This window comes from Ovis canadensis, chromosome 2 (assembly GCF_042477335.2).
Source record: "Ovis canadensis isolate MfBH-ARS-UI-01 breed Bighorn chromosome 2, ARS-UI_OviCan_v2, whole genome shotgun sequence".
Classification (NCBI taxonomy): Eukaryota; Metazoa; Chordata; class Mammalia; order Artiodactyla; family Bovidae; genus Ovis; species Ovis canadensis.
In genome coordinates this window covers 226,374,775-226,401,609 of record NC_091246.1, presented here as the reverse complement: position 1 = coordinate 226,401,609, position 26,835 = coordinate 226,374,775, and the positions used below count along the sequence as shown (strand labels likewise).

The following is a 26,835-nucleotide window of genomic DNA, read 5'->3' as shown; positions in this document are numbered from 1 at the left end:
GAGGGCAGGGGCGGGCAGGCGCGCGACGGAGGAGCGAGCGGAACGAGGGCTGGCTAGTGCCGGGGCCGCCCGCCCGAGGGGGAGGAGGCTGCGCTGCCCTTGCCGCAGGTTTGCTGTCGAGCGCGCAGGAGGCAGGGACATGGGTAGGGTGCGGTCTGCGCGGGGCCCGAGCCCGGATCTCTTCCATTTCCCCTCTCACTCGGCCCCGGGCTGCGCCGCAGACGGCAGCAGCTCCCGCTCCGCCCCAGCCGCCTGACCGCGGGGCCGGGGTGCTAACCGCGGGGCCCGCCAGCCGGCCGGCCCGGCCAGCCCAGCCCAGCCCGGCGGCCCGCAGCCCCGCCGCCCGCCGCCCCCCGCCGCCGCCGCGTTGCCAAAACAAACGGGCCGGCCTATTTATTGGCGGCCGGCGAGCCGGGCAGCTCAGAGTCGAGGCGCCGAGGGGGACAGCGCGCCGCCACCAGCCAGGGCCCCGGGCCCCCGCCCCGCACCTGAGTCCCGCCGGCCGTGCGCCGCGCCGCGCAGCCCATGGCGCCCCCACCTGGAGCCCCCAGGAGCCACCCGGACGCCTGAGCCCCCGCAGCGCTCCGGTCGACTCGTCCACCCATCAGCCCACCAGGCGTCCTCGCCCGCCGCTCCTCGGGGCTCCCTGGCCATGTCTCCCGCCCGGCTCCGGCCCCGCCTGCGGTTCTGCCTGCTCCTGCTGCTGCTGCTGGTGCCGGCGGCGCGGGGCTGCGGGCCGGGCCGGGTGGTGGGCAGCCGCCGGCGGCCGCCTCGCAAGCTCGTGCCGCTCGCGTATAAGCAGTTCAGCCCCAACGTGCCCGAGAAGACCCTGGGCGCCAGCGGCCGCTATGAGGGCAAGATCGCGCGCAGCTCGGAGCGCTTCAAGGAGCTCACCCCCAACTACAATCCAGACATCATCTTCAAGGACGAGGAGAACACCGGCGCCGACCGCCTCATGACCCAGGTGAGCGCGACCCGCCCTCGCAGGGCGCCGCCGCCGAAGCACCGCCACCTGCCCGGCCCTACCCGCCCCCTGGCACCTTTCCTTGACTGGCTGGCACGCCCCCTGGCACCTGCCCCTCTCGCCAAGATGGGCCGGCTGGGGTCCCGGCGGAGTGCTGGCATTCCCCGAGCAAGCCGGAGGCTATGAGAAGAGTTCCCCTCTGCCAAACGCCACAGCCCAGCGGGTTGGCGGTGGCCCCTTCGGCCCTGGAGTGCTGGCAGCTCAGGTCAGACGCTGCATCTGGAGGTACCTCTACCCGACTGCCTCCCGCGTTTGCAAGATGCACCAGTCCCTCTGGCCTAACCTTCCGCATGGCTGCGCCTCTTTCATGTCGAGGCGATTCGGCAACCCGAGAGGCGAAGCTCCCGGCGTGGAGGGTCCCACTGGCCTTTCCTCCCCGCGCGCTCTCGGTTCGCTGCGCGGCCCGCTCCGGGGTCGGGGTTAAAGGAGCAGCGGGCAATGGTAGAGCCAGGAGGCGGAGGTAGGGAAGGGATCTTGCCGGGGAGCCCACGTGTCTGTCCCCAGAGCCGAGCGGCGCAGCTGCAGTTGAAGGGTAGGGGTGCCGGGCCGCCAAGCTCTGGGACCGAACTTGGGGGAATCCCTGGGTTTGGTACTGTGGATGGATTGAAAGAGAGGGGCTGGGGTGCCGGCTAGTCGTAAGTGCTCGGGACAGGAGGCGCGCTCAACCCAAGGACCGGGGGGAAGGGTGGGGGTGGCGGGGCGGGGAGCACATTTTCTTCCTTGAGGCCGAGTTCGGAGGAAGGGGGACCTAGGTCCCCTTCCTCGGTGGGTTTCCACTGCAGGCAGGCAGCCTGCTTTCTAGATGCTTTGGGAAGGGCAGTTAGACCACGGCCCGCAGCACGCGCCCAGGCGCCGGGGCTGGCCGGCGGTGTCGGGCGAAGGTTGACTGGTGGCTGGGCCGGGCCGGGCGCCGAGGAATGCAGATAAGGATCCGGGCCACGGACTGGGCAATCATTGACAGCGCGTGCCCGGGCCCTGGACCCGAGTAGGGGAGGGGTGTGGGGGGAAAAGTGGGGCGGGGAGCAAGGACCGCGGGACAGACATAGGTGAGTGGCTAGAAGCCTGGCGGCCAGGAGCACGCGGAGCTCCTCTGGGGGTAGTGAGCGCCCCCAGCTAGAATGCAGCCTCGGAGGACCGACGGGGCCTTGGGTTTTAGCCGCTGTTGGTTCCTGGGAGACCGAGTCCAAGGGTCTGTGGGGGCCAGCGGCTCCGAGGGGCGGAGTAGGTTGAGAGGTGGGCTGCCCACACTTGGCAGCTCCTGGCACCTCAGAGTCAAGGACTGTGGAAAGACCCCTCTTCCCAGGCCCCTCTCCTCAGTCAGCTGCAGGCTCCAGATACGAAGAGAGCCGGCGCAGACGATGGTCTCTACCGTCCTTCCCCCAGCGCGGCTCGTCTCCCACTTCATGGGAGGCGGAGCATGAAGTGGGCACCCCGAGGTCAAACGCTCCGTTTCTCGGGTCCTTTCCCAGATAGGGGCGACGCAGGGGTGCTGAGTGCTCTTGACTCAGGGAGAACTGCTACTTGGCCTTTATCAGCCCGGAGCCCACCCCTCGCAGTGGGAGACAAGCCGAGTGGTCATCCATCTGGCCGGGTCAGGCGCTAGCCGATCACCAGCTCTGGTTCCCGGACTGCCGCTTCCCCGGAGCGGACGTGGCCGGTTTGGGATCCTGAGGGTCCCAGCGGGAATGCCTCGTGGCGCCGAGGAATCCCGGCAGGCTTGGGACTCCCCTCCAACATACCCCCGAAGGCTGCCGAGGCGCTCCGCACCTGCCGCGCCCCGGCCGCTTCGCGGGCCTCAGCCCTGGGGCTACGGTGACACCTGCTGGGCACCTAGAGCCTTGCAAGCCTAGCAGGCCGGCCGCAGGCAAGTCAGCTCCGGTACTTCCTTTACCCTCCAGGCAGCAGGCGGTCCCCTGCTGGTCCCCTGGTGAGACTGAAGGGCCCGGCGCTCAAAAGGTGCAGTAACTCCAACGAGAGAGAGAGAGAGCTTAGAGACAGGCCTCCACGGGGGTGAGCGGGTGGACGCGCCTTCCAGATTTGTGGCGCCACAGCGAGGTCCAATCCCAGTGGGGTCAGGGGATGCTAGAATGGAAGGAAGCACTTTAGGGCTCTCTGTTCCTAAGAGAGGACAGAGCACCCTCCGCGGTTTCCAAGCTCCAGCGAATTCGGTAGGAGAGTAAGGGACGGGGCTGCGCGCTCACCTGCACACGGGCCAGCCCCTCCCCCAACTTTGTCCCCTCCTCTCCCGCAGCGCTGCAAGGACCGCCTGAACTCGCTGGCCATCTCGGTGATGAACCAGTGGCCTGGAGTGAAGCTACGGGTGACCGAGGGCTGGGACGAGGATGGTCACCACTCGGAGGAGTCGCTGCATTACGAAGGCCGCGCGGTGGACATCACCACGTCGGACCGCGACCGCAATAAGTACGGACTGCTGGCTCGCTTGGCAGTGGAGGCCGGCTTCGACTGGGTGTATTACGAGTCCAAAGCCCACGTACATTGCTCCGTCAAGTCTGGTGAGCCGCTGCCGGGGGATTGGGCCCGGGGCCGGGGCCGCAGGGCGTGGGCAGGCGGCGCTGGGCCCGCGGGAACCAAGAAGGTGAAGAGGCCTGCCCAGGGATGGAGGCGGGGACCTCGGGGACCAGGACGTCAGCGGCGCTCCCCTCTGCTGCTCTTAACCACCTGCTCAACCCGTGCCTGATAGTGTCATGGCAGGTGCCTAGGGAGACAGGGTCCTGTCCCAGCGATGCTGGGTGCTGACCAGGCGGTCCACAGTCCAGAGCCTGCTGCAAATGGTGCAAGACAGAGCAAGCTGGCCAGATGGAGAAAGCCAGGCTGACAGAGAGACGGCCTCCCCATACAGAGTGGTGCAGAACTGGGAGGTGGGGGTGGGGCCAGGGCCAGGCTGTGCCCAGACATCAGCATGACTGACTGGGAGCCAGGAGCCCAGAGGTTCAGAACATGCAGCCTGGCTGCAGGTCAGGCCTTTTAAGGCACTATGTCTGCTCCTCTCAGGGGGCGCAGGCGTCCCCAACCTCTTCCCTGGGGCCCTGAAGCTGGACTTTGGGGGGCAAGGACAGCCGTGAGGGCAAGAATAAACAGAATGGACTTAATAAAGTGGATTTTCCCATATTGGCCGCTTTGTTGATCAGAATTGGCAGGCACTGGGACCTCACCCCCTCCCTCAAATCTTGTCTGCATCCCTGCCACGTGCACTGAACCCGGTCATGGATGCCTCACACGGTTCCTGTGTGGACTGCCTGCAGGGTCCCCTGACTGCAGGCTCAGCCTTCCGTGCTGGCCCCATGCAGCGATCACACTCACAGACCTGGCACACTGAGACCAGGCTCTCTTTTGTTCCTCATCCCACCAGGCTCACAGTGGTGACCCCATCTGGACCTTTCCCCTCTGCACTTCCCTGTCAAATGTATTTACTTCAAGTCACATCGACCCCTCACTTGCAAACACAGGCCCGATGCCAGTTCCCAGAGGCGTCACTTCCCTGCATTACTACTGACCCCCAAATAGTATCTTGCTTTCCATCCACTGATGCCATTGTGTCCTGTCCCCACACAAGGACCTAGCACATGAACTGAAGATGGTGATTTCATCCTGGCCACTGAGCTACTCCCTGGCCTGGCCATTCACTCTGAGTTTCCCCAGGAGTCTGTGTTCTCGCCACTGGCCCTCCTCTCGCTTGGTATATAGATGCCAAGGGCCAGTTCTGGCATAGAACTTGGGATGTCAGTCCAAGAGGACAATTTGGGGGGAGCATCTGAGAAATGGGTGAGAAATAATGGGATATCCAGACCCCAGAGGCATGAAGTGACTTACATTCTTGAGGCTGCAGCTTTGGGGTGTCAAGTCACAGCTGACCACTTCCTGGCCCAGCTGACCCTAGGCCTCTCTGACTGCTTCAGTCTTATCAGGATTGGGAGTGGTGGGGGGAGGGCTTCACCTGGGCTTCTGAAGGACCCTTTCCCTCATGCTCCCTGGGCTTGGAGCCTCAATATGCTCCTCTCATGAGCAAAGCATTAGGCTAGGGAAGAAGGCACATCATACTGCAGGCTGGGGGTGGGTTCAAAGTTGCAAAGAAAGTGGGGGGCAGGGAACATGACATGGTGATGGGGGAGCAGCCTGGGAGCCAGGGGCACCTCTGGCTGTGCTGGGGAGGATTGCAATGACTGGGATTCCAAATTCCACCCAGTAATGCCTTCATGTCCCTTCTTCCCGCAGAGCACTCAGCCGCAGCCAAGACAGGCGGCTGCTTCCCTGCTGGAGCCCAGGTGCGCCTGGAGAGTGGGGCACGTGTGGCCTTGTCAGCTGTGAGGCCCGGAGACCGCGTGCTGGCCATGGGGGAGGATGGGAACCCCACCTTCAGCGACGTGCTCATTTTCCTCGATCGTGAGCCGGACAGGCTGAGGGCCTTCCAGGTCATCGAGACCCAGGATCCCCCGCGCCGCCTGGCACTCACACCCGCCCACCTCCTCTTCACGGCCAACAATCACACTGAGCCAGCTGCCCACTTCCGAGCCACGTTTGCCAGCCAAGTGCAGCCTGGCCAGTATGTGCTGGTGGCTGGGGTGCCAGGCCTGCAGCCTGCCAGAGTGGCAGCTGTCTCCACGCACGTGGCCCTGGGGGCCTATGCCCCATTAACAAGGCATGGGACACTGGTGGTGGAGGATGTGGTGGCCTCTTGCTTTGCGGCCGTGGCTGACCACCACCTGGCTCAGTTGGCCTTCTGGCCCCTGCGACTGTTTCACAGCTTGGCATGGGGCAGCTGGACCCCAGGGGAGGGTGTGCACTGGTACCCCCAGCTGCTCTACCGCCTGGGACGTCTCTTGCTGGAAGAAGGCAGCTTCCACTCGCTGGGCGTGGCCGGGGCAGGGAGCTGAAAGGATCCTTCTACTGCCCTCCCGGAACTGCCCACATGGGTCCAAAGGCCTCCCCACCAGGAGGGCATTGGCCTTGGAAGGGACCTGAGCGGGGACACTGGTTCCCACCATCTCCTCCACCACAAAGATACATCACTGAGACTTGTACTGGATGATGCCAGTGTCCCCCAGCCCCATCTTGGTATAGTGACAAAGCTGCAAGCTGAGCTGGCGATGGGAGGTGGTCTCTCCTTCTATCATTGAGACCAGTGGGTCCCAACCCAGCCAGCCCTCACTACGATTTTTCATTCCTGCCTCCCCCAGTGGGGAGGGCCCATTCTATCCATCTTAGGCCCCTCTTGGGTGGGCTTGCACCTCAGTTGATGCTGCTAGATTCCCTGGGAGCCGGCAGGGAGCTGGCTGGACTCAATGCTGCCTAGAACCTGCAGGGTAGGGCAGCCAGCCTGGCCATCCTGAGGCATGACCTTCCTCTCTGGCCACACTCCTCGGGACACACCCAGAGACTGTTGCTGTCAGTACACAGAGCTGTGTGTTCCAGCCAATGTGATCACAGTGCCCAGGACAGGGGCAGTGGGCTGGATGTCCTGCCCAGCCTCTGCCCAGGCTATACATTCCCATTTCTGCTGAACCATGACCCCCACCCCCTCCTCCGGTCAGTCTCCCCCACCTTATTTATTGGCACCGAGGGGGAAGCCCATGGGAAAATTTGGGGATGTTTTGGTCTTTTCTTCCTTTTGTAATAAAATTTATTTAAGTTGTTAGAGCCCTGGGGTCCAGGACACCAAGTAGGACTGATACACTGTTAGCCTAGAACCATGGGTGGGGCCATCCAGGGCTGTGTGCACCTTCCTCCAGAGACAAAACCTCCAGTGCTCCCACCCTCTTTGCAGGCCCCTTCTCATCCTGTAGGTCTGCCAAGTCACAACAGAGGGCTGTTCAGAATGGGCTGTAAGGCAGATGTGAATTCTACAGAATCTCTTCATGATCCACAGTGAAAAGTCAGAGACTCACGCCCTGATAAAGACCAGAATAAGTAGGGAAAGCCCCTTTACTCGGAAACAAGGAGATGTTTCTAGATAAGTAAAGTGATCATGGAACTGTTAGATCAGTTCTTTCTCTGGTCTAACTGTGTTTAGGCAAACTTTGGGGTCAGCATGCAGAGGCCTTGCCTGGCCCTAGTTAAGGTGCCTTCCCTGCTGATTCTGGTCTTTCTCAGGGCCCGAATCCTGATTCGTGGTCCCACTTCTAGGATTCTTCTTTAGCAGATCTAGATTGGAATGTCCCTTCTGGTCCAGTAGATTAAGACTCTGCCTGCCAATGCAGGGGACACGGGTTCGATCCCTAATTCAGGAAGATTCCAGATACCTCAGGGTGACTACCCCTGTGAGCCACAGTTACTAAACCCTGAGCTTCTAGAGCCCACGCTCTGCAACAAGAGAAGGCACCACGGTGAGAAGCCTGCACACCAAACTTGAGAAAGCCCATGTGCCGCAACGAAGACCCAGCTCAGCAAAAAAAAAAAAAAGAAGAAGAAGAAGAAGAAGATCCAGATTGAGGCCCAGGAACTTATTTTTACAAATACTCCAAACATGGTAGATAGTCCATAGATTACACTTTGAGAAACATCGCTTAGAGGGAAGAACATCAGTTTATTGCCAAAACAGGATGACCCCTGTCTTCATTTTCTCTTGGTTTCTACATCCCACAGCAAGTTTTTCTGTACTCATTATAGACCAGCTGAGATTCCCAGGTCCGTTGATAGAATTGTTAAATATTCAGGATTACTCTGAAGCAGTTGAAATAGGCCATAGTGGGAATGTTTACACCATAGGAATTGGCATATGCTACCAAGTTGGGCTGCCCTGACTGTGGAGAGCTAGTCGTGAAAGAACACCCCTGCCCAGGTTCTAGCCTCTGATAGAGATTTCTGTCACAAAGTGGCGGCGGGGGTGGGGGGGGGGGGTGGGGGGGGTGGGGGGGGTTGTGACTGCCCTGACTCTTACCTTACCATCCCCACTTCCATGGAGGAGTGCTCTAGAGAAAACTTCATTGCTCTGGAGACTGTCATCTGGGAGGAAGAGGCTCCCACAGGCTGCAATGAGAACTGATATCATTTAGTGAAGACTAACCATTGCCAAACATTGTTCTAAGTGCTTTACATGTAGCACCCACTTCATTTTCGTAACAACCCTATGTGGTATATATTATGCATGCACGCTAAGTAGCTTTAGTCATGTCTGACTCTTTGAGACCCTATGAACTGTAGCCCACCAGGGATACAGTCATCTTTTGTCCATGGGATTCTCCAGGCAGGAATACTAGAGTGGGTTGCCATGCCCTCCTCCAGGGGATCTTCTCGACCCAGGGATTGAACCCACATCTGTTATGTCTCCTGCACTGGCAGAAGAGTTCTTTACAACTATCACCACCTGGGAAGCCCAGGATATACTAGATTCTTACCATTTTCCAGATGAGAACACAGAGGTACAGCGAGCTTAAGTAACTTCCCCAAGATGATGCAGCAAATGACAGAAGCAGGATTTGAACCCAGGCATCTGGCTTGCCTTTTCATACTGTTCATGGGGTTCTCAAGGCAAGAACACTGAAGTCATTTGCCATTCCCTTCTTGGAAGAAAAGTTATGACCAACCTAGACAGCATATTAAAAAGCAGAGACATTACTTTGCCAACAAAGGTCCATCTAGTCAAAGCTATGGTTTTTCCAGTAGTCATGTATGGATGTGAGAGTTGGACTATAGAGAAAGTTGAGCACCAAAGAATTAATGCTTTTGAACTGTGGTGCTGGAGAAGTCTCTTGAGAGTCCCTTGGACTGCAAAGAGATCCAACCAGTCCATCCTAAAGAAAATCAGTCCTGACTATTCACTGGAAGGACTGATGCTGAAGCTGAAACTCCAATACTATGGCCACCTGATGCAAAGAACTGACTCATTAGAAAAGACCCTGATGTTGGGAAAGATGGAAGGCGGGAGAAGAAGGGGATGACAGAGGATGAGATGGTTGGATGGTATCACCGACTCAATGGACATGAGTTTGAGTAAACTCTGGGAGTTGGTGATGGACAGGGAGGCCTGGCGTGCTGCGGTCCATGGGGTCGAGAAGAGTCGGACACGACTGAGCAACTGACCTGAACTGATCTGGCTCGCAGGTCCACTGTTCTTACCAGAGGTTTTTCCTTTGGTAAACTTGGGTCCTTTCCAGAAGGTATGTTCAGTATTTCAGAACTGGAAATCTGCTTTGTCAGGCCACCTGGAGTGGACTACACGTCGCCTTGTGGAAGACACTCTCAGACCAGGTCACAAGAACCAGAACATCTATGAACACATTTGCAGTGAGAAACAAAAGGTCAAGGTCAGGAGGCAGTGGTCCATTCATTTGCACATTCTGTCTTTTACAGAAATTTTGCATGGGGTGGGGGAGAGAGTGAAAGAGAGATTGAGGCTCTCCCTTATGGGAGGCCTACCTGCCCCTCTTATGGGGCCTGGGGACACTTTGTCCTGTAGACACAGAGCCATTTGGTGTCCCTAGACCTTCTGTTCTAAAAGAGCTTCCTCAGGAAATACACTTATCTTCAGAGATGGCTGCAGAGATTCAGAAAAGCACTTTGAATCCAGACCCTGGAAAGACCAACTTTGGGATAGAGATGAGGCGCCGCAATTTTTCGGGGAATCCTGACTCAGAACTGTGGTGATGGTACCAGCTGGATGAGTACAGTCCGCCTGGAAAGTTATCCTTCACCTCTGCAGTGTGATAGTCCAGTTCCTCCCACCAGAACCAGCCTGCTTATCCTCCTTAAGATGCCAAGACGCAGAGGAAGGTCAACCATACTGCCCAGGCCCAGGGAGCTACTGGTCCCATGCCTGCTGTTTCTCACAGGCCTAAGCTCAGCCCTGAAGGCCATTGCATCCACAGTGGTCATTTCTCTCCCCCAGCTTTTGCCTGAAGGGCCTGCCTGCAGAATGGCTTCTGACAGTGAGCGGCGATGTTTGGAAAAGGCTGAGCCAATGCAACAATCCTTTAGGCAACCAGGCCTGCTGTTAGCACTTGCAGCTCCAGGATGGGAAGTGGAAATAGGTGAGTGAAAAAGTGAAGTGTTAGTCGCTCAGTAATGACTGACTGTTTGCAACCCACGGAGTGTTGCCTGCCAGGCTCCTCTGTCCATGGAATTCTCCAGATAAGAATACTGGAGTGGGGAGCAATTCCTTTTTCGAGGGGATCTTCCCAACTCAGGGATCAAACCTTGGTCTCTTGCATTGCAGGCAGATTCTTTACTGTCTGAGCCACCATGAAAAATCTTAGTAAAATGCCGCTTCAGGAGATCCAACTAGAAAAGGCAACACTTCTGGCCTGGCACCAGGAAGTCTGTCTAGCAGGAAGCCTCACACCAAGGGCACTGAGCTCACAGAACGTCTGGATTTCAGGCCCCGCCCCCTTGTCTGCCCAGCCCTTGTGCAGTGTACAACTTGTACAACCTTCAACACTGGCCCAACTGGTCTGGGTCTCTACCAGACTCAGACAGATTCTGCCAGTGGTGACAGTTTGGAGAGAAGTTCCTACAGCATCACACAAGAGGAAGTGGGGAGAAATAAACAGGGGTAAGGATGGGATGTGCAATGTCTGGAGACTTCCTGGAAGTGGTTTGGGGCTTGGCATAAATGATTTGGGCAAGAGGAGGTGGATGGATCTTTGGGAGCAGGTGTGTGGAGGAGAAGCGTAGGGCATGTTCAAGGACTAGGAGCCAGGGTGACTGGGGCTTAAAAGTGCCAGGAGGGGAAATGGGAGTAGGGGAGGAGAAACACTGCACCCCATAAAAGGAGCAGAGGTGAAGGCCTGGTGAGAAGTGCTGATGCAAAAAACATCCCAAAGAAGGGATAGAGGCCCTCAGTGGGGAGCACAGGCTCTGCTGCCCACCTGAGAGGGTGTCCCTGCTGCAGGAAAACTTTTTGGCAGGGATTGGTGGCAGCAGCTCTTCCAACACATGCCCTCTGCCCCTTGGGTGGAGCAAGTCTCCCGGAGCTTGGGCCCACATCCCACACCCCAGCCTAGTTCTCAAAGCCTCTTTGTTCCATTGGGCCAAGCTTCGGCCAGCCCAGATCTGATAAGGCCAGGTAGGACAGATAACGGCCCCACCCTGCAATCCTCAAGCCACACCCAGGCTGCCTCGCACGCACACACGCACGCACATCTCTTCTGCCCCAGAATGGCCTAGATGCAGGGACCTTCCCGCCCACCCCAGAGTTGGGGAACCTCAACCTCTGGGCTGGCCCCCTCCTGAAGTCCATTCAAGACCCCTCTCATATGCATGGGTAAGCAGGATAAGGGAATTACCTCCCATTTCAGAGAGAAATAAATGTAGTGTCCCAGAGGGAAAATGACTTGTCCGCAGTTATTTCTTCCACAATCAGGAGCATCAGTTGCTAGCTCTGCTCTTTATGAAAGTGAAAATGAAGTCACTCAGTCATGTCCAACTCTTTGGGATCTCATGGACTGTAGCCTGCCAGGCTCCCCTGTCCATGGGATTCTCAAGGCAAGAATACTGGAGTGGATTGCCAACCAACCCAGGGATCGAACCTGGATCTCCCACATTGCAGGCAGACTCTTTACCCTCTGAGCCACTAGGGAAGCCTCTGCTCTTTATATTATCTTTTAAAACCCTAACATCATGTGAAGTGAGGTTATTCTCAGTTCTTTTTTGGCAGAGAAGAAGCAAAAGCCCAGAGAGGTAAAGTTCCTTTCCTAAGGTCACACAGCACATTCCAGAGCAGAATTCAGGTCCCTTGCAGCAGCAAACTGAGGGAGATAGGAACTGATGAGTTACCCACCCTAGAAGGAGAGGAATGCACTCCCAGCCTTCACCTAAAAGATCTGATGGGGCTGGGGATGACCAAGAATCTCCAGGAAGGTGGTCCTGGAAAAACAACACTCTAGATGCTGTGTGTGTGTGTGTGTGTGTGTGTGTTAGTTATTCAGTTGTGTCCAACTCTTTGCAACCCCATGGAGAGGATCTCATCCTGATGCAAGTGGCAATGTTTAAAATATGTCCATGAGTTATTTGACACTCCTCTTCCCTTGAATCTGGCCTGAGACTAAGTTAGGAAAGACTATATAGCTTCTGTCTGGTTCTACCCTGAGCTTGCCAAGCTGGAAAGGCTATGGATAGGTGTTCCCAGCTCTAACCTAGCTGAGCTCCCAGCCAACAGCCAGTATCAATTGTCAGCTGTGTGAGTGCACCATCTTGGATGTCCAGTCCAGTGAAGCCTTCAGGAGGCTGCAGCCCTGGCCAGCACCTGACTGCAATGGCATGGGAGAGTCCAGTTGAGAACCGCCTGGCCAAGCCTGTCCTGAATCCCCAACCCACAATATCACAAGCAAAATAAAACAGTTGTTTGGAATCTTGGTGTACTTTCTTACACAGCAATGGTAACCAGAACAAAATGCAAAGAGGAGATGGGATTTGGTGAGGACAATTTTTGGAGGCTTTCCAGAAGCCTTTAATACACTTTTACATGAAAGCTTTTTTAAAAATGAAGTGTGTATGAGGCTGGGAGAGGGGTGGTGCTTCTTCATCTTCTAAAGGGGCAGTGTGAGAAGACACATTGACACAGATAGAGAAAAAGGGAAGGGCTGGATAAGCTCATCTCCACACTCAGCTGATTGAAAGAATGTTCCATACCTACTCTGGTAGCAGGGTCTCTGGTGACAGCAAACTTGGAGGAGTGGAGAGCCTCTGGAAGGAAAGGAGTTTCTGCATGTGGGCTAATGGATAGCAAGGAGTTATGCACAGTTATAAGGAAGGCTACTAGAGGTTTTAAAAACCCAAATGTTAGATGCTGAAGAAAGTGCTCAGTTTGGGGCCAGACCTGAGAGAGGGGCTGGACATTCCCATGGATGGTTGGATGCTTACAGGGCCTTGACAAGAAGGTCCATGAAAATGAACTGAGAAGTGCACTGTTACCCTCATAAACTCCCTGTGTCTGCATCTGGTTTTTAGCATATGCCTCCGAATGCCCGACGTAAGAAAGCTACTCTGGGCATTCCCTGGTGGTCTCTGCATTTTAGGTGGTTAGAACTCTGCCCTTTCACTGTTGAGGGCCTTGGTTCCATCCCTGGTCAGGGTACTAAGATTCCACAAGCTGCATGGCATTGCCAAAGATAAATATGTAAGTAAAGGGGTGTGTGTGTGTGTGTAAAACTCAGAGGAAGGTGACCAGGCAGGTCATGGGGAATAGTATTGCTCTGTGGAGTGGTTGGAAGAGTATAGATAGATAGGTTTCTTGGTTCTGAACGCTTAATTCTAGAGAAGCAAAAGATAGGTGTGTTCAGAATCTAATAAAGAGGAGGAAAGTGCAGTTTATGGTAGAAAATCCTAGCAGACACCACTCTAGTCAAGTGATCAAGCTCATCACCAGTAATACATATCGACAAGATGTACCCTCTGATATTATGCACTGAAAAGGGCCTATAATTCTGTTATGCTTCCCAATAATGCACATCTTACTCTAATCACAAGAAACAAACCCAGATTGAGGAATAGTCTACAAAACAATTGACTGTACTCTTCAAAAGAATCAAGATCATGAAATACAAGGAAAGACTCAGGAAATGCCCAAGGTGGGATCCTGGATTGCATACTGAAACAGGAAAAGGACATTAGTGGATGAACTTGTGGAACCCAAATAAATTCTATACTTTTCTTAATAGTATTATTATATCAATGTTAATTTCTTCTTTTTGATAAGTGTCCTGTGGTCATGTAAGAGGTTAACCTAGGAGGAAGCTAGATGAAAGGTTTTAGAGAACTACCTGTACTATTCTTGTGTACATCTAAAATTAACTCAAAATTTTTTAAATAAAAAAAAAAACTAATAAAAAGAGAATCTCATGGACCAAAAAAGGTAGGTTTCCTTACCATCTCTAAGTCCAAGTCAACTTCCGCAACCAAAGGAAGCCAGTTACACTAAACTGGTGGTCATGTTATAACATCTTTACTTGAGAGAGGGCTCTAGTCAGATAGGGATTGGAAAAGAGTTTGAGGAATTAAATAGGGTGGAAAGTCACAGAATAATGGCGTTCTTCATTTATTCAAAACATATAATGAGTCAGGCTCTGTGCTAAATTCTGTAAACTTCTCATCCCACTTAAACCTCATGACCTTTGAGGCAGCTGTTAGAAGTTCTTGCTGTTTACGGAAAAGGAGGCTGGATCTTACAGAAATGAAGGAATAAGATCAGACAGCTGAGGGCTGATGGAGTTGGGGTTTAAATCCAGTCTGATTTACTCCAGAGCTTGCTCTGATCCACTCCACTGTACTGTCTTCTCAGCTGTGACCTGCATTCAAATCACGGCTCAGGGTTCTGCACTGGTGTGGGTGGGGGAAGAGGAGAGAGGAGGCAGGAGGAAGGGGATGGCCTAGGATGGGCTGGTCGGCTGGAGCTGTCCATGGTTCTGGCCAGAAGGACATGGAGCTGGGGAGCCTATAGGAGATGGTGATGAGGAAGACAGCTGGGAGAGCTAGTACAAAGAAGGAGCCTGCTCAGACTAGAGGGAAAGAGCAGTCAGACATGGTGGTAGGTACCAATAAGGAGGAATGAGAGAGAGAGAGAGAGACTCCAAATTTGGCTTAAAATAAATAACCACGTATACAGTAGCTGGTAAGGTAGGATTTACCCTTAGGTCTCACTTGCAGTCGACACAGCAGTATTATCCTGTGTAGCTCTACTGGTTGTTAAAATCTGGAAGTACTGTTAGTGAGTGCCCTCAGTTGTGTCCAGCTCTTTGTCACCCCATGGACTGTAGCCCACCAGGCTCCTCTGTCCCTGGGATTCTCCAGGCGAGAATACTAGACTGGGTTGCCATTTCCTTCTCCAGGAGATCTTCCTAACCCAGGGATTGAACCCGAGTCTCCTGAGGCTCTTGAATTGGCAGGCAGATTCTTTACCACTGAGCCACCTGGGAGAGACCCACTTTGTTACTAGTTAGTGGATAGTCACTGACCGAGTTCTCTGCTGCTGTGGCTGCTCTCCACACCTCACAACCTAACACCTAAGAGGTTAAGGCTGGCACAGTATGGGCTCTCAGGACCCGGCTCTGGCTCTAAGGCTCCCTGGTATCCATTCTCATAGGTTAGTATGCATACTGTACCAATTGTATTTTGAATACTGCCCCTGCTGCTGCTGCTGCTGCTGCTAAGTCACTTCAGTTGTGTCCGACTCTGTGGGACCCCATAGACACAGTCCACCAGGCTCCTGCCTGCCCCTGGGATTCTCCAGGCAAGAATATTGGAGTGGGTTGCCATTTCCTTCTCCAAGGCATGAAAGTAAAAATTGAAAGTGAAGTTGCTCGGTCGTGTCTGACCCTCAGTGACCCCATGGACTGCAGCCTACCAGGCTCCGCCATCCATGGGATTTTCCAGGCAAGAGTACTGGAGTGGGGTGCCATTGCCTTCTCCGAATACTGCCCCTGTTTGCCCCATTTTACAGATGGGGAAAGTGAGGCTCTGACATGTTTAACCATTTGCCTCAAATTGTTCAGTTCTTAAATGGCAGAATCAGGACTTGAACTTAGTCTTCTGGGATTGAGCCTCATGTCTTTTTCCTTCCATCCTCCCTACTGTTGGCCTTGTGCCTGTTCACCACTTGGTGCAGACAATGAGGGAGCAAGTTGAACAGGCTCTTTAGGTTGGCACAGGAGAGTTAGAAAACCCTATAGGGGTCCCAGGCAGAACGGAACTCTTCTCTTTGAATTGTATTGCCATGTGGCAGTCTTCCCCAGCCCCTGACAATCTTGTATCCCAGAAGCCCTTTCAGGCTGGGGGTGTCATCAATCTCTTGACACTCTCTCTCCACACTCAGCAACTTTAGGGGCCCATGGCAGCTTAAGTGAAGAGGAACTAAAAAGCCTCTTGATGAAAGTGAAAGAGGAGAATGAAAAAGTTGGCTTAAAGCTCAACATTCAGAAAATGAAGATCATGGCACCTGGCCCCATCACTTCATGGGAAATAGATGGGGAAACAGTGGAAACAGTGTCAGACTTTATTTTGGTGGGGCTCCAAAATCACTGCAGATAGTGATTGCAGCCATGAAATTAAAAGATGCTTACTCCTTGGAAGGAAAGTTATGACTAACCTGGATAGCATATTGAAAAGCAGAGACATTACTTTGCCAACAAAGATCCATCTAGTCAAGGCTATGGTTTTTCCAACGGTCATGTATGGATGTGAGAGTTGGATGGTGAAGAAAGCTGAGTGCCAAAGAATTGATGCTTTTGAACTGTGGTGTTGGAGAAGACTCTTGAGAGTCCCTTGGACTGCAAGGAGATCCAACCAGTCCATCCTAAAGGGGATCAGTCCTGGGTGTCCATTGGAAGGACTGATGCTGAAGCTGAAACTCCAATACTTGGGCCACCTCATGCAAAGAGTTGACTCATTGGAAAAGACCCTGATGCTGAGAGGGATTGGGGGCAGGAGGAGAAGGGGATGACAGAGGATGAGGTGGCTGGATGGCATCACCGACTCGATGAACATGGGTTTGGGTACACTCCGGGAGTTGGTGATGGACAGGGAGGCTTGGTGTGCTGCAATTCATGGGGTCGCAAAGAGTCGGACATGACTGAGCGACTGAACTGAACTGGCAGCTTAATGCAGAGAATGCTCCATGCCTTCTCCTAGATGCCCTCTTATCTATAGTCTTTTCTTCACCTCTCAGGCTGGGCTTATAAGATCTACCCTACTAATTTTGGAGGTCAGGAGCTTCTGTGGGAGAACCTACCACCTCATTTCCTTCCCCAAACTTAAATACATCTTCTGATTTCAGAAGCAACACTGGAAACTGAGTCAGAGTTGAGGTGAAGAAAAGTGGGCGAGGGCTCTTCAAGTACTGGAGCTGGGTGCTTTGCCAACTGGACAGGAGATCATCCTGGCATGTCTTTTTGTCTTTCTCCACCCTAGAGCCATGGGCAGTATCCTTCTTGGAGAAACAAAAGAGGAGGATGCGGAGAGGAGAAACACTTTCTATCTCTCCTGCGTGCAGCAGAGAGACTGGGAGATGGGAAGAGGTGAGGATGCACAGAAAGCTGAGTAGCAAAATTATAGGGGCCTTCCACTGAGTGGGGAAGCCCTAGTGGCTCAGTGGTAAAGAACCTGTCTGCCAATGCAGGAAACACAGGAGACACAGGTTCGACCCCTGGGTTGGGAAGATCCCCGGAGGAGGAACTGGCAACCCACTCCAGTATTCTTGCCTGGAGAATTCCATGGACAAGGAGCCTGGTGGGCTACAATCCATAGGGTTGCAAAGAGTTGGGCACAACTGAGCAACTGAGCACACATCCACTTAGCAAGTGACCTTCCAGTGTGTGTGTGTGTGTGTGTGTGTGTCTATCTTTGTTGACAAAGTATGCATCAAAGACTTTACATAACTGACACTTTACATAACTGACTTTACATAACAGGCCTTTTGATAATTATCCCCAGGGTAAAAGATGAGGCTCAGAGAGGTCATGGGACCTGCCCAAGGTCACACAGCCAGTAAGTGGCATTCAGGTCTGCGTGATGAATTAATCTCAGATCTGTCTGATTTCCCAGCCCAAAGTCTTCTGTATTTCATGGGAGGGATATTGGGGGAAAAAGCTTAGAAAAGATATTTTTGTGTGTGCGGAAGCCCAAATCACCGAATGTGTTTTATCTTTATCACCCTTGGCTTCTAGCCAGGAGGATTGGAGTCCTCCCATCCTCCTTCCTCCCTTTCTTCCACATCCTGGTCTTCATCCAGGTACTGAATCATCACCTACCCTTGTTCACAGCCTTGAACAAAACAGCGCCCACCCTGTCATCTTTCGTGAGTCCACGAAGGAGATGGTCCCCAGGACCCAGCACCCATTGTTCCCCACAGGTTCTGGGATCCTGAAATGAGGGACTTCTGAGGCAAGCCCAGATTTCTCTCCCCTTCTCAGTTTCCTCCATTGCCACACCCCTTTCCATGCTGTTTGCTTCCCAGGGCTAAGTCCAACTTGGGCCTCTCCCTGGGAGTCCACCATGCTGGTCAAGGTCACTCATCAGCAGAGCTCCCAGGAGGCAGGCAGAACCTTGTAGAAGTAGAGCCCACAAGGGACCAACCAAGAATTCCCTCTCACTGTCCCAAGCCCAGAAGCCACCACTGACTGCACAGACCAGCTCTGGAGGGACACTCCTTCAGTGAAGAGGCACAAGGGTGTGTGGCTCCTGCAATAAGCTTTTCTAGCTCTAATCTCCTTAGGGTTTTATTGCTGGGATTTCTGAGGCTACCACCAAGCCTTGCCTCCAGAGTTACTGCTTCTTATTTTTTTACGGCTGAAGAATAGACACACAGGTCCCTTTCTCTGTTCCTCAGGTTCAGCTGAGTCAGGCTGACTATTTCAAAAAGAGCTTAAAGGAAAACAAGAAGGAAATCATTATAGAAACCACAAGCAACACAGAAGTGGTAATGTCCAAAGTGCAGGTTTCCTATTCTGAGGATAATGTTAAAACCAGTGAAAAGCTCACCAAGTTCCACATTCCTCGATCCCGAGAAAACTCCAGACCTAATTGTGCTGGCATAACGTAATGGGCCCCTGGCCTGACCGTTCCTCTCAGCCTCTGGCCATGTGAATCTCCCAGGCCAATTAGGGCGGCATTGTCATCTAAGTGTATCTTTTACCTTTAAACTCCAACTTTCCCAAAATTAGAGTTTATTTTCTGGGTTTACCCCTAGAGTCTCTCCCTATAACACCTACCCTCCATCACTGTCCTGGGTAGTGAAGCATCTTTAATTGCCCATAAATGATCTCAGATTTTCAGCTTCAACCACCTAAGGATTCTTCACCAAATGAGACTCTTCTCCGCAAAGGACATACGAACAAATGAACCAGTGGGCTTCCAAAAATCCATATTATGTGTAATAACGCCTTCTTCAAACATCCACCTTCAGATCCCTTCAAAAGAGTTAGCTTTGTGCTGGGCTGGGGGAAATGCCAGGAGCAAATGCCTAGGAGACATTCCCTTCCACCTGCAAAAAGAATTCATTTGCAATGAAAGTAAGAACTAACTACTGCTTTTAAGTTAACAATTGCAATCACAGAATGAAGTTCCGGGTGAAATTCTGACTCTATCGCCAAGGGGTATCACGAAAGAACAGAAACGACTCCCACTGCTCTGACAAGTCCTTGAATTAGCCTCCTCCGAATTTGGTCGTCAACGAAAGCCAAGATTTTGGGGACGTCCCAACAACTGTGTTGCAACTGGTAGAAGACAGTTACAGCCAGCCAGGAAAGTTGGAGAATAAAAAATAAGGGTGAATGTTGTAGTTGGGCAGAGTCTTCGCTTTCTCTGATCCATGACTCATGCCGGTAGCCGTCGTTGCCCTGGGAAACCAGGAGACGCCTTGACTCGTGCGTCTTGTATCTATAGAAACGACAACATGGCGGCGGTGTGAGTTCTGAGCGTTGGTCCCACCGACCGGGCGAGCTGCGCGAGTGGCCAGGGAAGGTATCTGTCTTAAGAGACCGTCTCCTTTGGGAAGTCGTGACGGGGTCCCCTCAATATCCGTCGGAGAGCCCCGAGGGACTAAGACGTGGGCGAGATCAGCCTGGAGATCTCTTAGAGGATAGTGAAACCGCTCCAAGTATATTTTATTTCTTCTTGGCAGCCCGCCACTTTTTACACTGGTCATCTTAGGAATTTTTAGATTGGGAATTAGGCAAATAAAGGAAGCTGCTGACTTTTTTTTTTTAAGGTTCTCAAGATATAAAGAGACGAAAAACAGCACCACCCTTGCCCAGTGTCCTCGCAATGATTGCAGTCTTTGGAAGAGTAGCACATGCTAGTGTGGAAATTATCATTGTTAACTATAGTAACAAAGGTTTGCCTAGGGCTTTTTCAAATTCTCTGTTTCTTTCAAGCTTAAAGTCAATTTTGTGAAATAGTATAACCTTCATTTTACAGGTGAAGAGACAGGCTTGAGGAGATGGAGAAATTTGCCCCTCTCAAATGAATCGGAGCAGATGCTGGAACCCCACTTTTCTTGCTCCAGGACCAGTTCTCACTTCCCTAAGCCCTAAGCCCTGGTCTGGACCAGCTTTCTACCCTGTTATCTCTCTTTTTTTTCTACAAATGTTGATCAGAGATTTTTTTTTTTTTTTCAGAGTCCAGAGGCAGAGGCTGTTTGTAGAATGCCCTACAGTTACAGGCATTACTGAGTCAGGGAAGTACTACAAAGCCACCCAACAGCAGAAAAGTAATGGGGCCTTCCTCCCTGTCTCACCAGCTTGCATCTCTCTGATTCCATCTGAATGTTCACTTCCAATTGAAGGTAGGAGCCTTGCCTGTCCTGTCTGATGCCTAGCACTGGTACATAGCAGGCTTTCAGTAAATGCCTTGTGAATGAATGAATGAGTGAATGTAAGATAGTCCCCTTTGGAGGGTTTAGTTGCTATTGTTTAGTTGCTCTGTTATGTCTGACTCTTTTGTGACCCCAGGGAGCCCACCAGGCTCCTCTGTCCATGAGATTTCCCAGGCAAGAATACTGGAGTGGGTTGCCATTTCCTTTTCCAGGGGTTCTTCCCAACCCAGGGATTGAACCCACATCTTCTTGGCAGGCAGATTCTTTACCACTGAGCCACCAGGGAAGCCCCTAGACAGTTTGGACTTGTTGCCAATTAGGGAAAAAGTACATCAACAGAATCTTTTGGTCTGGATGAATGGTGAGAAGGGTATGGGAGAGTGTCTGATGGAAGTGGGGAAATTTCTAAAGGGCGACCATACAACTGTTTCCTAAAGCAAAATATGTTATAATAAGGGGCTGAACCTCAGACTTGAAAATAAATAATTTCAGGCCAAATAAAAGATGACTCACATCTAATCATAAATTGTTATAAGGATTAAAATACACGAGAAGGACTTACAGCACTGCTTGGCACATGAGAAGTTCTCAGTAAGCATTCTTAGAAGTTATTATTTTTGAAATTGTTATTCAAAGAGGTGGGGGAAGATACTGAGTAATCTTAAAGATGCACATATGTTCAAAAAAGAAGTACATTGATGCTTTCAAATATGGTAGCCACACCTGGGCATATGTGCAGAAGGAAGGGGGATTTGAGATGGAGCCAGAGCCAGTTTGGGATCCTTGTGTGTCCAAAGCAGGGCCAAGAACCCTTTTGAGCATTTGTTGAAAGCTGTGGACACTCTCCCTGGAAAAGAGCCCCCTACCCATGAAATTTGCATATAATTTGCCTATAACATTTGCATATAATTTCCAGACACAGCCTCTGCTTTAGAGGTTGATTCATTTATCCTTGGATTGAATCATCATTTCAGTGAAGGCTTCCTTTAAACCTGGATTAAAAGCAGAGACATTACTTTGCCAACTAAGGTCCGTCTAGTCAAGGCTATGGTTTTTCCAGTAGTTATGTATGGATGTGAGAGGTGGACTATAAAGAAAGCTGAGTGCCGAAGAATTAATGCTTTTGAACTGTGGTGTTGGAGAAGACTCTTGAGAGTCCCTTGGACTGCAGGGAGATCCAACCAGTCCATTCTAAAGGAGATCAGTCCTGGGTGTTTATTGGAAGGACTGATGTTGAAGCTGAAACTCCAATACTTTGGCCACCTGATGCAAAGAGCTGACTCATTTGAAAATACCCTGATGCTGGGAAGGATTGAGGGCAGGAGAAGGGGACAACAGAGGATGAGATGGTTGGATGGCGTCACCAACTCAATGGACATGGGTTTGGGTAGACTCCGGGAGTTGGTGATGGACAGGGAGGCCTGGCGTGCTGCGGTTCATGGGGTCGCAAAGAGTCAGACACGACTGAGCGACTGAACTGAACAGGATGTGTACTGATAGAGAAAACTCGGAAGCCCAAGAAGCCTTCAGTCTCATTTGCCTTTTCTTTGTTCCTTATTTCTCTTCCCAGAGGAGGCCAGCCATGTTCAGAGGCAACAAGTAGAGAGTAAGAGCCAGGTAAAAGCAATGCATATGCTTCAGTGACACTCACTGGGGACTTACTGAGAAACGCCACGTGTGGCTATGGAGAAATGCCAGTGCTGCAGGGGCCTCATCCCCAGTTCCCTTTCCCAAATGGCCTTTCCTGAATGGTGAGCCTCTAGGCTCCCAGACAAAGCCCTGGGTCTTGTATTCAGGCTCGTTCCTCACGTGCCACTTCACACCTGTTGCCAGAGCTCGGAAGCAGGCAACTCCTCCACGATCACAGTGCCCATGGTGAGTCTTCTCCACTGACATCTCTTTCTCATGCCCCTCCTGTCTCTTCTCTGATCTCTTTCCAGCTCCCGACTGGCAGGAACTCTTGGCTTAGCCAGAGAGCTTCCTTCGGACTTGTGTTCCCAGCACCCGATGCTCATTGAAGCAGCCCTCAGCCTCCTCATGAGGACTAGGGACAGTGGGGACTGCACCATGAACTCCGGATCGTGCCTGAGTGCCAGCACGGTGGCCTTTCCCACCATCACTGGCAGCAGCATGGCCATGAGTGCCTACAGCAGCAGCAACGCCAGTGCCTTTGTGAGGATGCCTGTGGGGCCAAGTGGGGTGGATGGGCAGCAGTGCAGCAGGGGTCAGAGTCTGGGAGCACCCCTCTCTTCTGTCCCAACCACATTACTAGATGCTACATACACAGAGCCCCAGGCCAACTGGAGCGGTGGCAGCTGTAAGCATGACGGCAGAGAGAAGAATGTTGGGGAGATGGGAGTTTGCAGCTGATAAGAGTAGCCTGTAGTTCTCTCTTCCTTCAAAAAGCTCTTCTGATCTTGATGCCTAGGGCTTTGCGTTTGTCCAGTGGGTGGATGTTGTCTGCTTTTTTGCAGCTCTCAGGGTTCTCTCTGTGTGACAGCACCAGGTCAGGGTGGCCAGTGCTCATCTAGGGAGGTAACGTAGGTGTCTGACTGCATTTTGTGCAGCGTCTGTCATGTGGGAGTTCTTGGGTTGCCTTAGATGTGATGGTGGTTGCATTTGCCTCCCTGTGGACCATGGTCATCTCTCCTCTGCATCTGTGCCCTTCCAGGCCAGTTTGCACACAGATTCATTCACTGCCCTTCCCCACTCCACTGTGAGTTAGCTGGAGACTGAAGGTGGGAGGAGCGGAGAAGCCCAGGTCTGTCTCTTCTTCCCTCCCTGCTTTTGACAGTGTCTCGGTCGGCATCTCGCTGTGACTCCCATCGGCACCAGACAGTGCTCTGGGTTCTGAGAACCCCACCTCTTCCCCTAACTTGTATACAGTGACACCTTCTTTTTAAAATTATATTAAATTAATTTGTTTCTTTCTGGCTGTGCTGGGTCTTTGTTGCTGCACGTGGGCTTTCCCTAGTTGCAGTGAGCAGGGGGCTACTTTTCGGTGTGGTGCATGGGCTTCCCATTGCAGTAGTTTCTCTTACTGTGGAGCCCATGTTCTAGGTGCACGGGCTTAGTAGTTGCGGCATGCGGGCTTAGTTGCTCCTCCACATGTGGAATCTTTGTAGACCAGGGATCAAACCCATGTCCCCTGCTTTGGCAGGCTGATTCTCAACCACTGGACCACCGGGGAGGTCCCTGGTGGCAGCTTCTTGATATTGTTAACTTTGAGGTTACTTCACTAGCCCCTGGTTGTGTATTGAGTTCCTTAAACACCCAGAGGGGCTTCTGTTTTTCTGGTTGGACTCTGACTGATGCATCAACTGATGTTTATAATAAATGACCCTCGGTCACCCATGTCACCTTTCCTCCGTGGGCAGTTCGGACCATCTGACACTCTGTATATTTTGAAACTGAGATGTAAGCTCCAAGACAGAAAGGATTTGATGGTCTCGTTCACTGTTATAGGCCTGGCACTAACCTCTACAGTGTCTGGCGCATCATAGGTAGTGAAACACATATCTGTTAAACACATACGTTTATCCTTTGTTGTTGCTCAGCTGCCAAGTCGTGTCCCCACGGACTGCAGCACGCCAGGCCCCCTTTATATAATGATATAAAAACAATCCTTGGTCAAAGCTAAAGGAAAATGGCAGTGAATTTACATTCACTGCAATGAATGGTAGGAAGAGGCACCTGGTTCCTCCTCCCGCCATCTTGCTGCCCCAGAAGTTGTCCATTCCCTTTCCCTCCTCAGATAATTAAGGGTTAAGGATCAGCCTACGAGAGGATTTGCTGTTACAGACAGGGAGTGTTGGTACAGTAAATGTCTAGCATCCTTAGGAGAAGTGCTTGGAGTGGCCTCAAAGCCAAGGCATTGGGTGTGGGTTGGCCCCAGGTAAGTTGGCTTTGTCCTTTGCTCCACCAGCTAGGTGAGGGATGGGAGAGGAAATGGTGAGAAGGCAGCATCTGAACAGAGCAGTGTCTGAGGGCACACGGTGGACAGAACTGGCCAGCTAAGGCTGCTGAGTGTGCTGGGTTAAGGGGCCAATAGAGCGGTCCAGGGACTGCTTCAGGGGCAGTATCTCAGGGAATCTAGTTGGAAAACCATTCCAGTGACCTCAGAAGAGATAATATCAGACTCCAGGGCCTCCCTGCCTCTCACCTTCTCTCTCCAGACCATCCCCTTTGGGGCAAGGAGTGGTGTAATTCATTACCTTCTGGAGGTGGGGAGATCTTAGCCCATTCTCTGGGTTTTTGAATTCTTCTCTCCTTTCTCCCTGCCAACCGGACAGCCTGCCAGCTCCATGGACACTCAGTTGTGCTTCCCAAAGAAGCAGGACAAAATGAAGAAGAGGGTCATCTGGGACATCGAGGTGGCTGAGGAGCTACAGTGGAAAGGCTGGATGCTGGGGAAGGAGATCACCAAAAACCTGGTTCTGAAAAATCTCTCCTTGAAAATCCAGAAGATAAAATACAGGTACCAGTATGAGGGATCAGAGACTAACTCCCTGAGCCCTCAAACCCCCAAAGCAGTCACTTAAAACACAAAGTCATGCAAAACCAAAAGAGTGTATAGAACATGTATAGTTTGAACAGTTGTTGAAAGTGGAACCCATGTGACCAGGTTAATTAATGGAGTGATAACAGTGTCTGAAGCTCACCTTCTTTCATCATGTGCCGCCCGAGCGCTGGAACACCTTCCCTACTGGTGAAGGTAACCACTGTCCTGACATTCATGATAATGATTTTCTTGTTTTTCTCAAAGGGGTTTGCCACTGATGTTTGCATCCCTAAATGGTATAGTTTGTTTATCTTCCTGTGAACTTTACGCAAGTGGGATAACACGATATACTGTTGTTGTTGTTGAGTCACTAAGTCTTGTCCGATTCTTTGCAACCCCATGGACTGCAGCATGCCAGGCTTCCCTGTCCTTCACTATCTCACAAATGCTCAAACTCATGCCCATTGAGTTGATGATGCCTTCCAACCACCTCATTCTCTGTCACCCCCTTCTCCTCCTGTCTTCGATCTTTCCCACCATCAGGGTCTTTTCCAGTAATTCAGCTCTTCACATCAGGTGGCCAAAGTATTGGAGTTTCAGCTTTAACATCAGTCCTTCCAAAGAATATTCAGGATTGAATTCCTTTAGGATTAACTGGTTTGATCTCCTTGCTGTCCAAGGGACTCTCAAGAGTTTTCTCCAGCACCACAATTCAGAAGCATCTTAAGCACTCAGCCTTCTTTATGGTCCAACTCTCACATCCACGCATGACTACTGGAAAATCAATGGCTTTGACTATACGGGGCTTTGCTGGCAAAGTGATGTCTCTGCTTTTTAATATGCTGTCTAGGTTGGTCATAGCTCGGTTATGTTCATAATACTCATCCACATTGCATGCATAGTTTATCCTTTTCCACCACAGAGTTCAGTGTATGCTTCTATGTGTTGGTGCATTCTTCTGCTGAGGGACATTTCGGTTTGTTTCAAGTTTGAGACTGTTATCGACATTGTTCAGCTATTGCACAAGTTCAAGTTTTGCTAGAGTAGATACAAAAGAATAGAACTACTGTGACTTAGAACATGTACACGTTTGCTTCTTACAGACGTTTGTCCATGTTTGCCGAACTCGTTTCCAAAGTACTTATATCCATTTATATTCCCACGAGCCACATATGAGTATCCCCATTCCTCTTTAACTTTCCCGACAATTGATATTGTTTGGACTTAAATTTTTTGCCAATAATGCTAAATTGTTGTAGATTTAATTTGCATTTCTCTGATTACTATTACAATTAAGTATTTTTCTCCTGTTATTGGCCATTTTGTTTGTGAAATTCCTGTTTAAGTCTGTGCCCATTTTTCTGTTAGATTATCTTTTTTCATTTCTCAGAAAGAATTACAATGTAGCTGATTTGCAATATTATATTAATTTCGTCTGTATAGCATAATGATTCAGCACTTTTATAGATTTTACTCCCTTAAAAGTTATTACAAGATAATGGCTATCATTTCCTGTGCTCTGCAGGATACCTTGTTGCCTAACTATTTCATTCTATTATTTTAAGACTAGGTTTATTAGTTTATTCAGTTTTTGGCTGTGCTGGGTCTTTGTTGCTTTGCATGGGCTTCCTCTAGTCGCGTTCAGCAGGGTCTGCTCTGCATTGCAGTGCTTGGGATTCTCACTGCAGTGGCTTCTCTTGCTGTGGAGCGCAGGCTCGAGGCACATGGGCACAGTGGTTGCGGCTCGAGGATTCTAGAGTGCGGACTCAGTAGTTGTGACACAAGGGCTTAGCTGCTCCTCGGCACGTGGAATCTTTCCAGAGCAGGGATGGAACCTGTGTCCCATGCATTGGCAGGCGGATTCTCATCCACTGTGTCACCAGGGAAGTCCTGCTTATCTATTTTAAATTTGGTAGTTTGTTTCTCTTAACCCCATACTCCTATCTTGATCTTGCCCCTTCCCACTTCCCTCTCCCCACTGGTAACAACTACTTTGTTTTCTGTATCTTTGAGTCTGTTTCTGCTTTGCTATAAACATTGGTTTGTTTTAGT

General features: G+C 51.6%; 2 protein-coding genes across 2 annotated transcripts in view; both read left to right on the top strand.

Moving 5' to 3' along the window:
- Window positions 1-6,679, top strand: IHH (Indian hedgehog signaling molecule). Its single transcript, XM_069578372.1, has 3 exons — window positions 1-964; window positions 3,276-3,537; window positions 5,258-6,679. The coding sequence occupies exons 1-3, from the start codon at window positions 653-655 to the stop codon at window positions 5,914-5,916; spliced, it is 1,233 nt and encodes a 410-aa protein (XP_069434473.1). The 5' UTR covers window positions 1-652; the 3' UTR covers window positions 5,917-6,679.
- A 15,587-nt stretch (window positions 6,680-22,266) lies between these two features.
- CFAP65 (cilia and flagella associated protein 65) overlaps window positions 22,267-26,835 on the top strand; it is a 36,569-nt gene continuing 32,000 nt past the window's right edge. Inside the window, exons 1-2 of the mRNA XM_069578380.1 lie at window positions 22,267-22,454; window positions 24,575-24,759. Coding sequence (XP_069434481.1) covers window positions 22,290-22,454; window positions 24,575-24,759 — 350 coding nt within the window. The 5' untranslated portion in view covers window positions 22,267-22,289. The remainder of the gene's footprint in view (window positions 22,455-24,574; window positions 24,760-26,835) is intronic.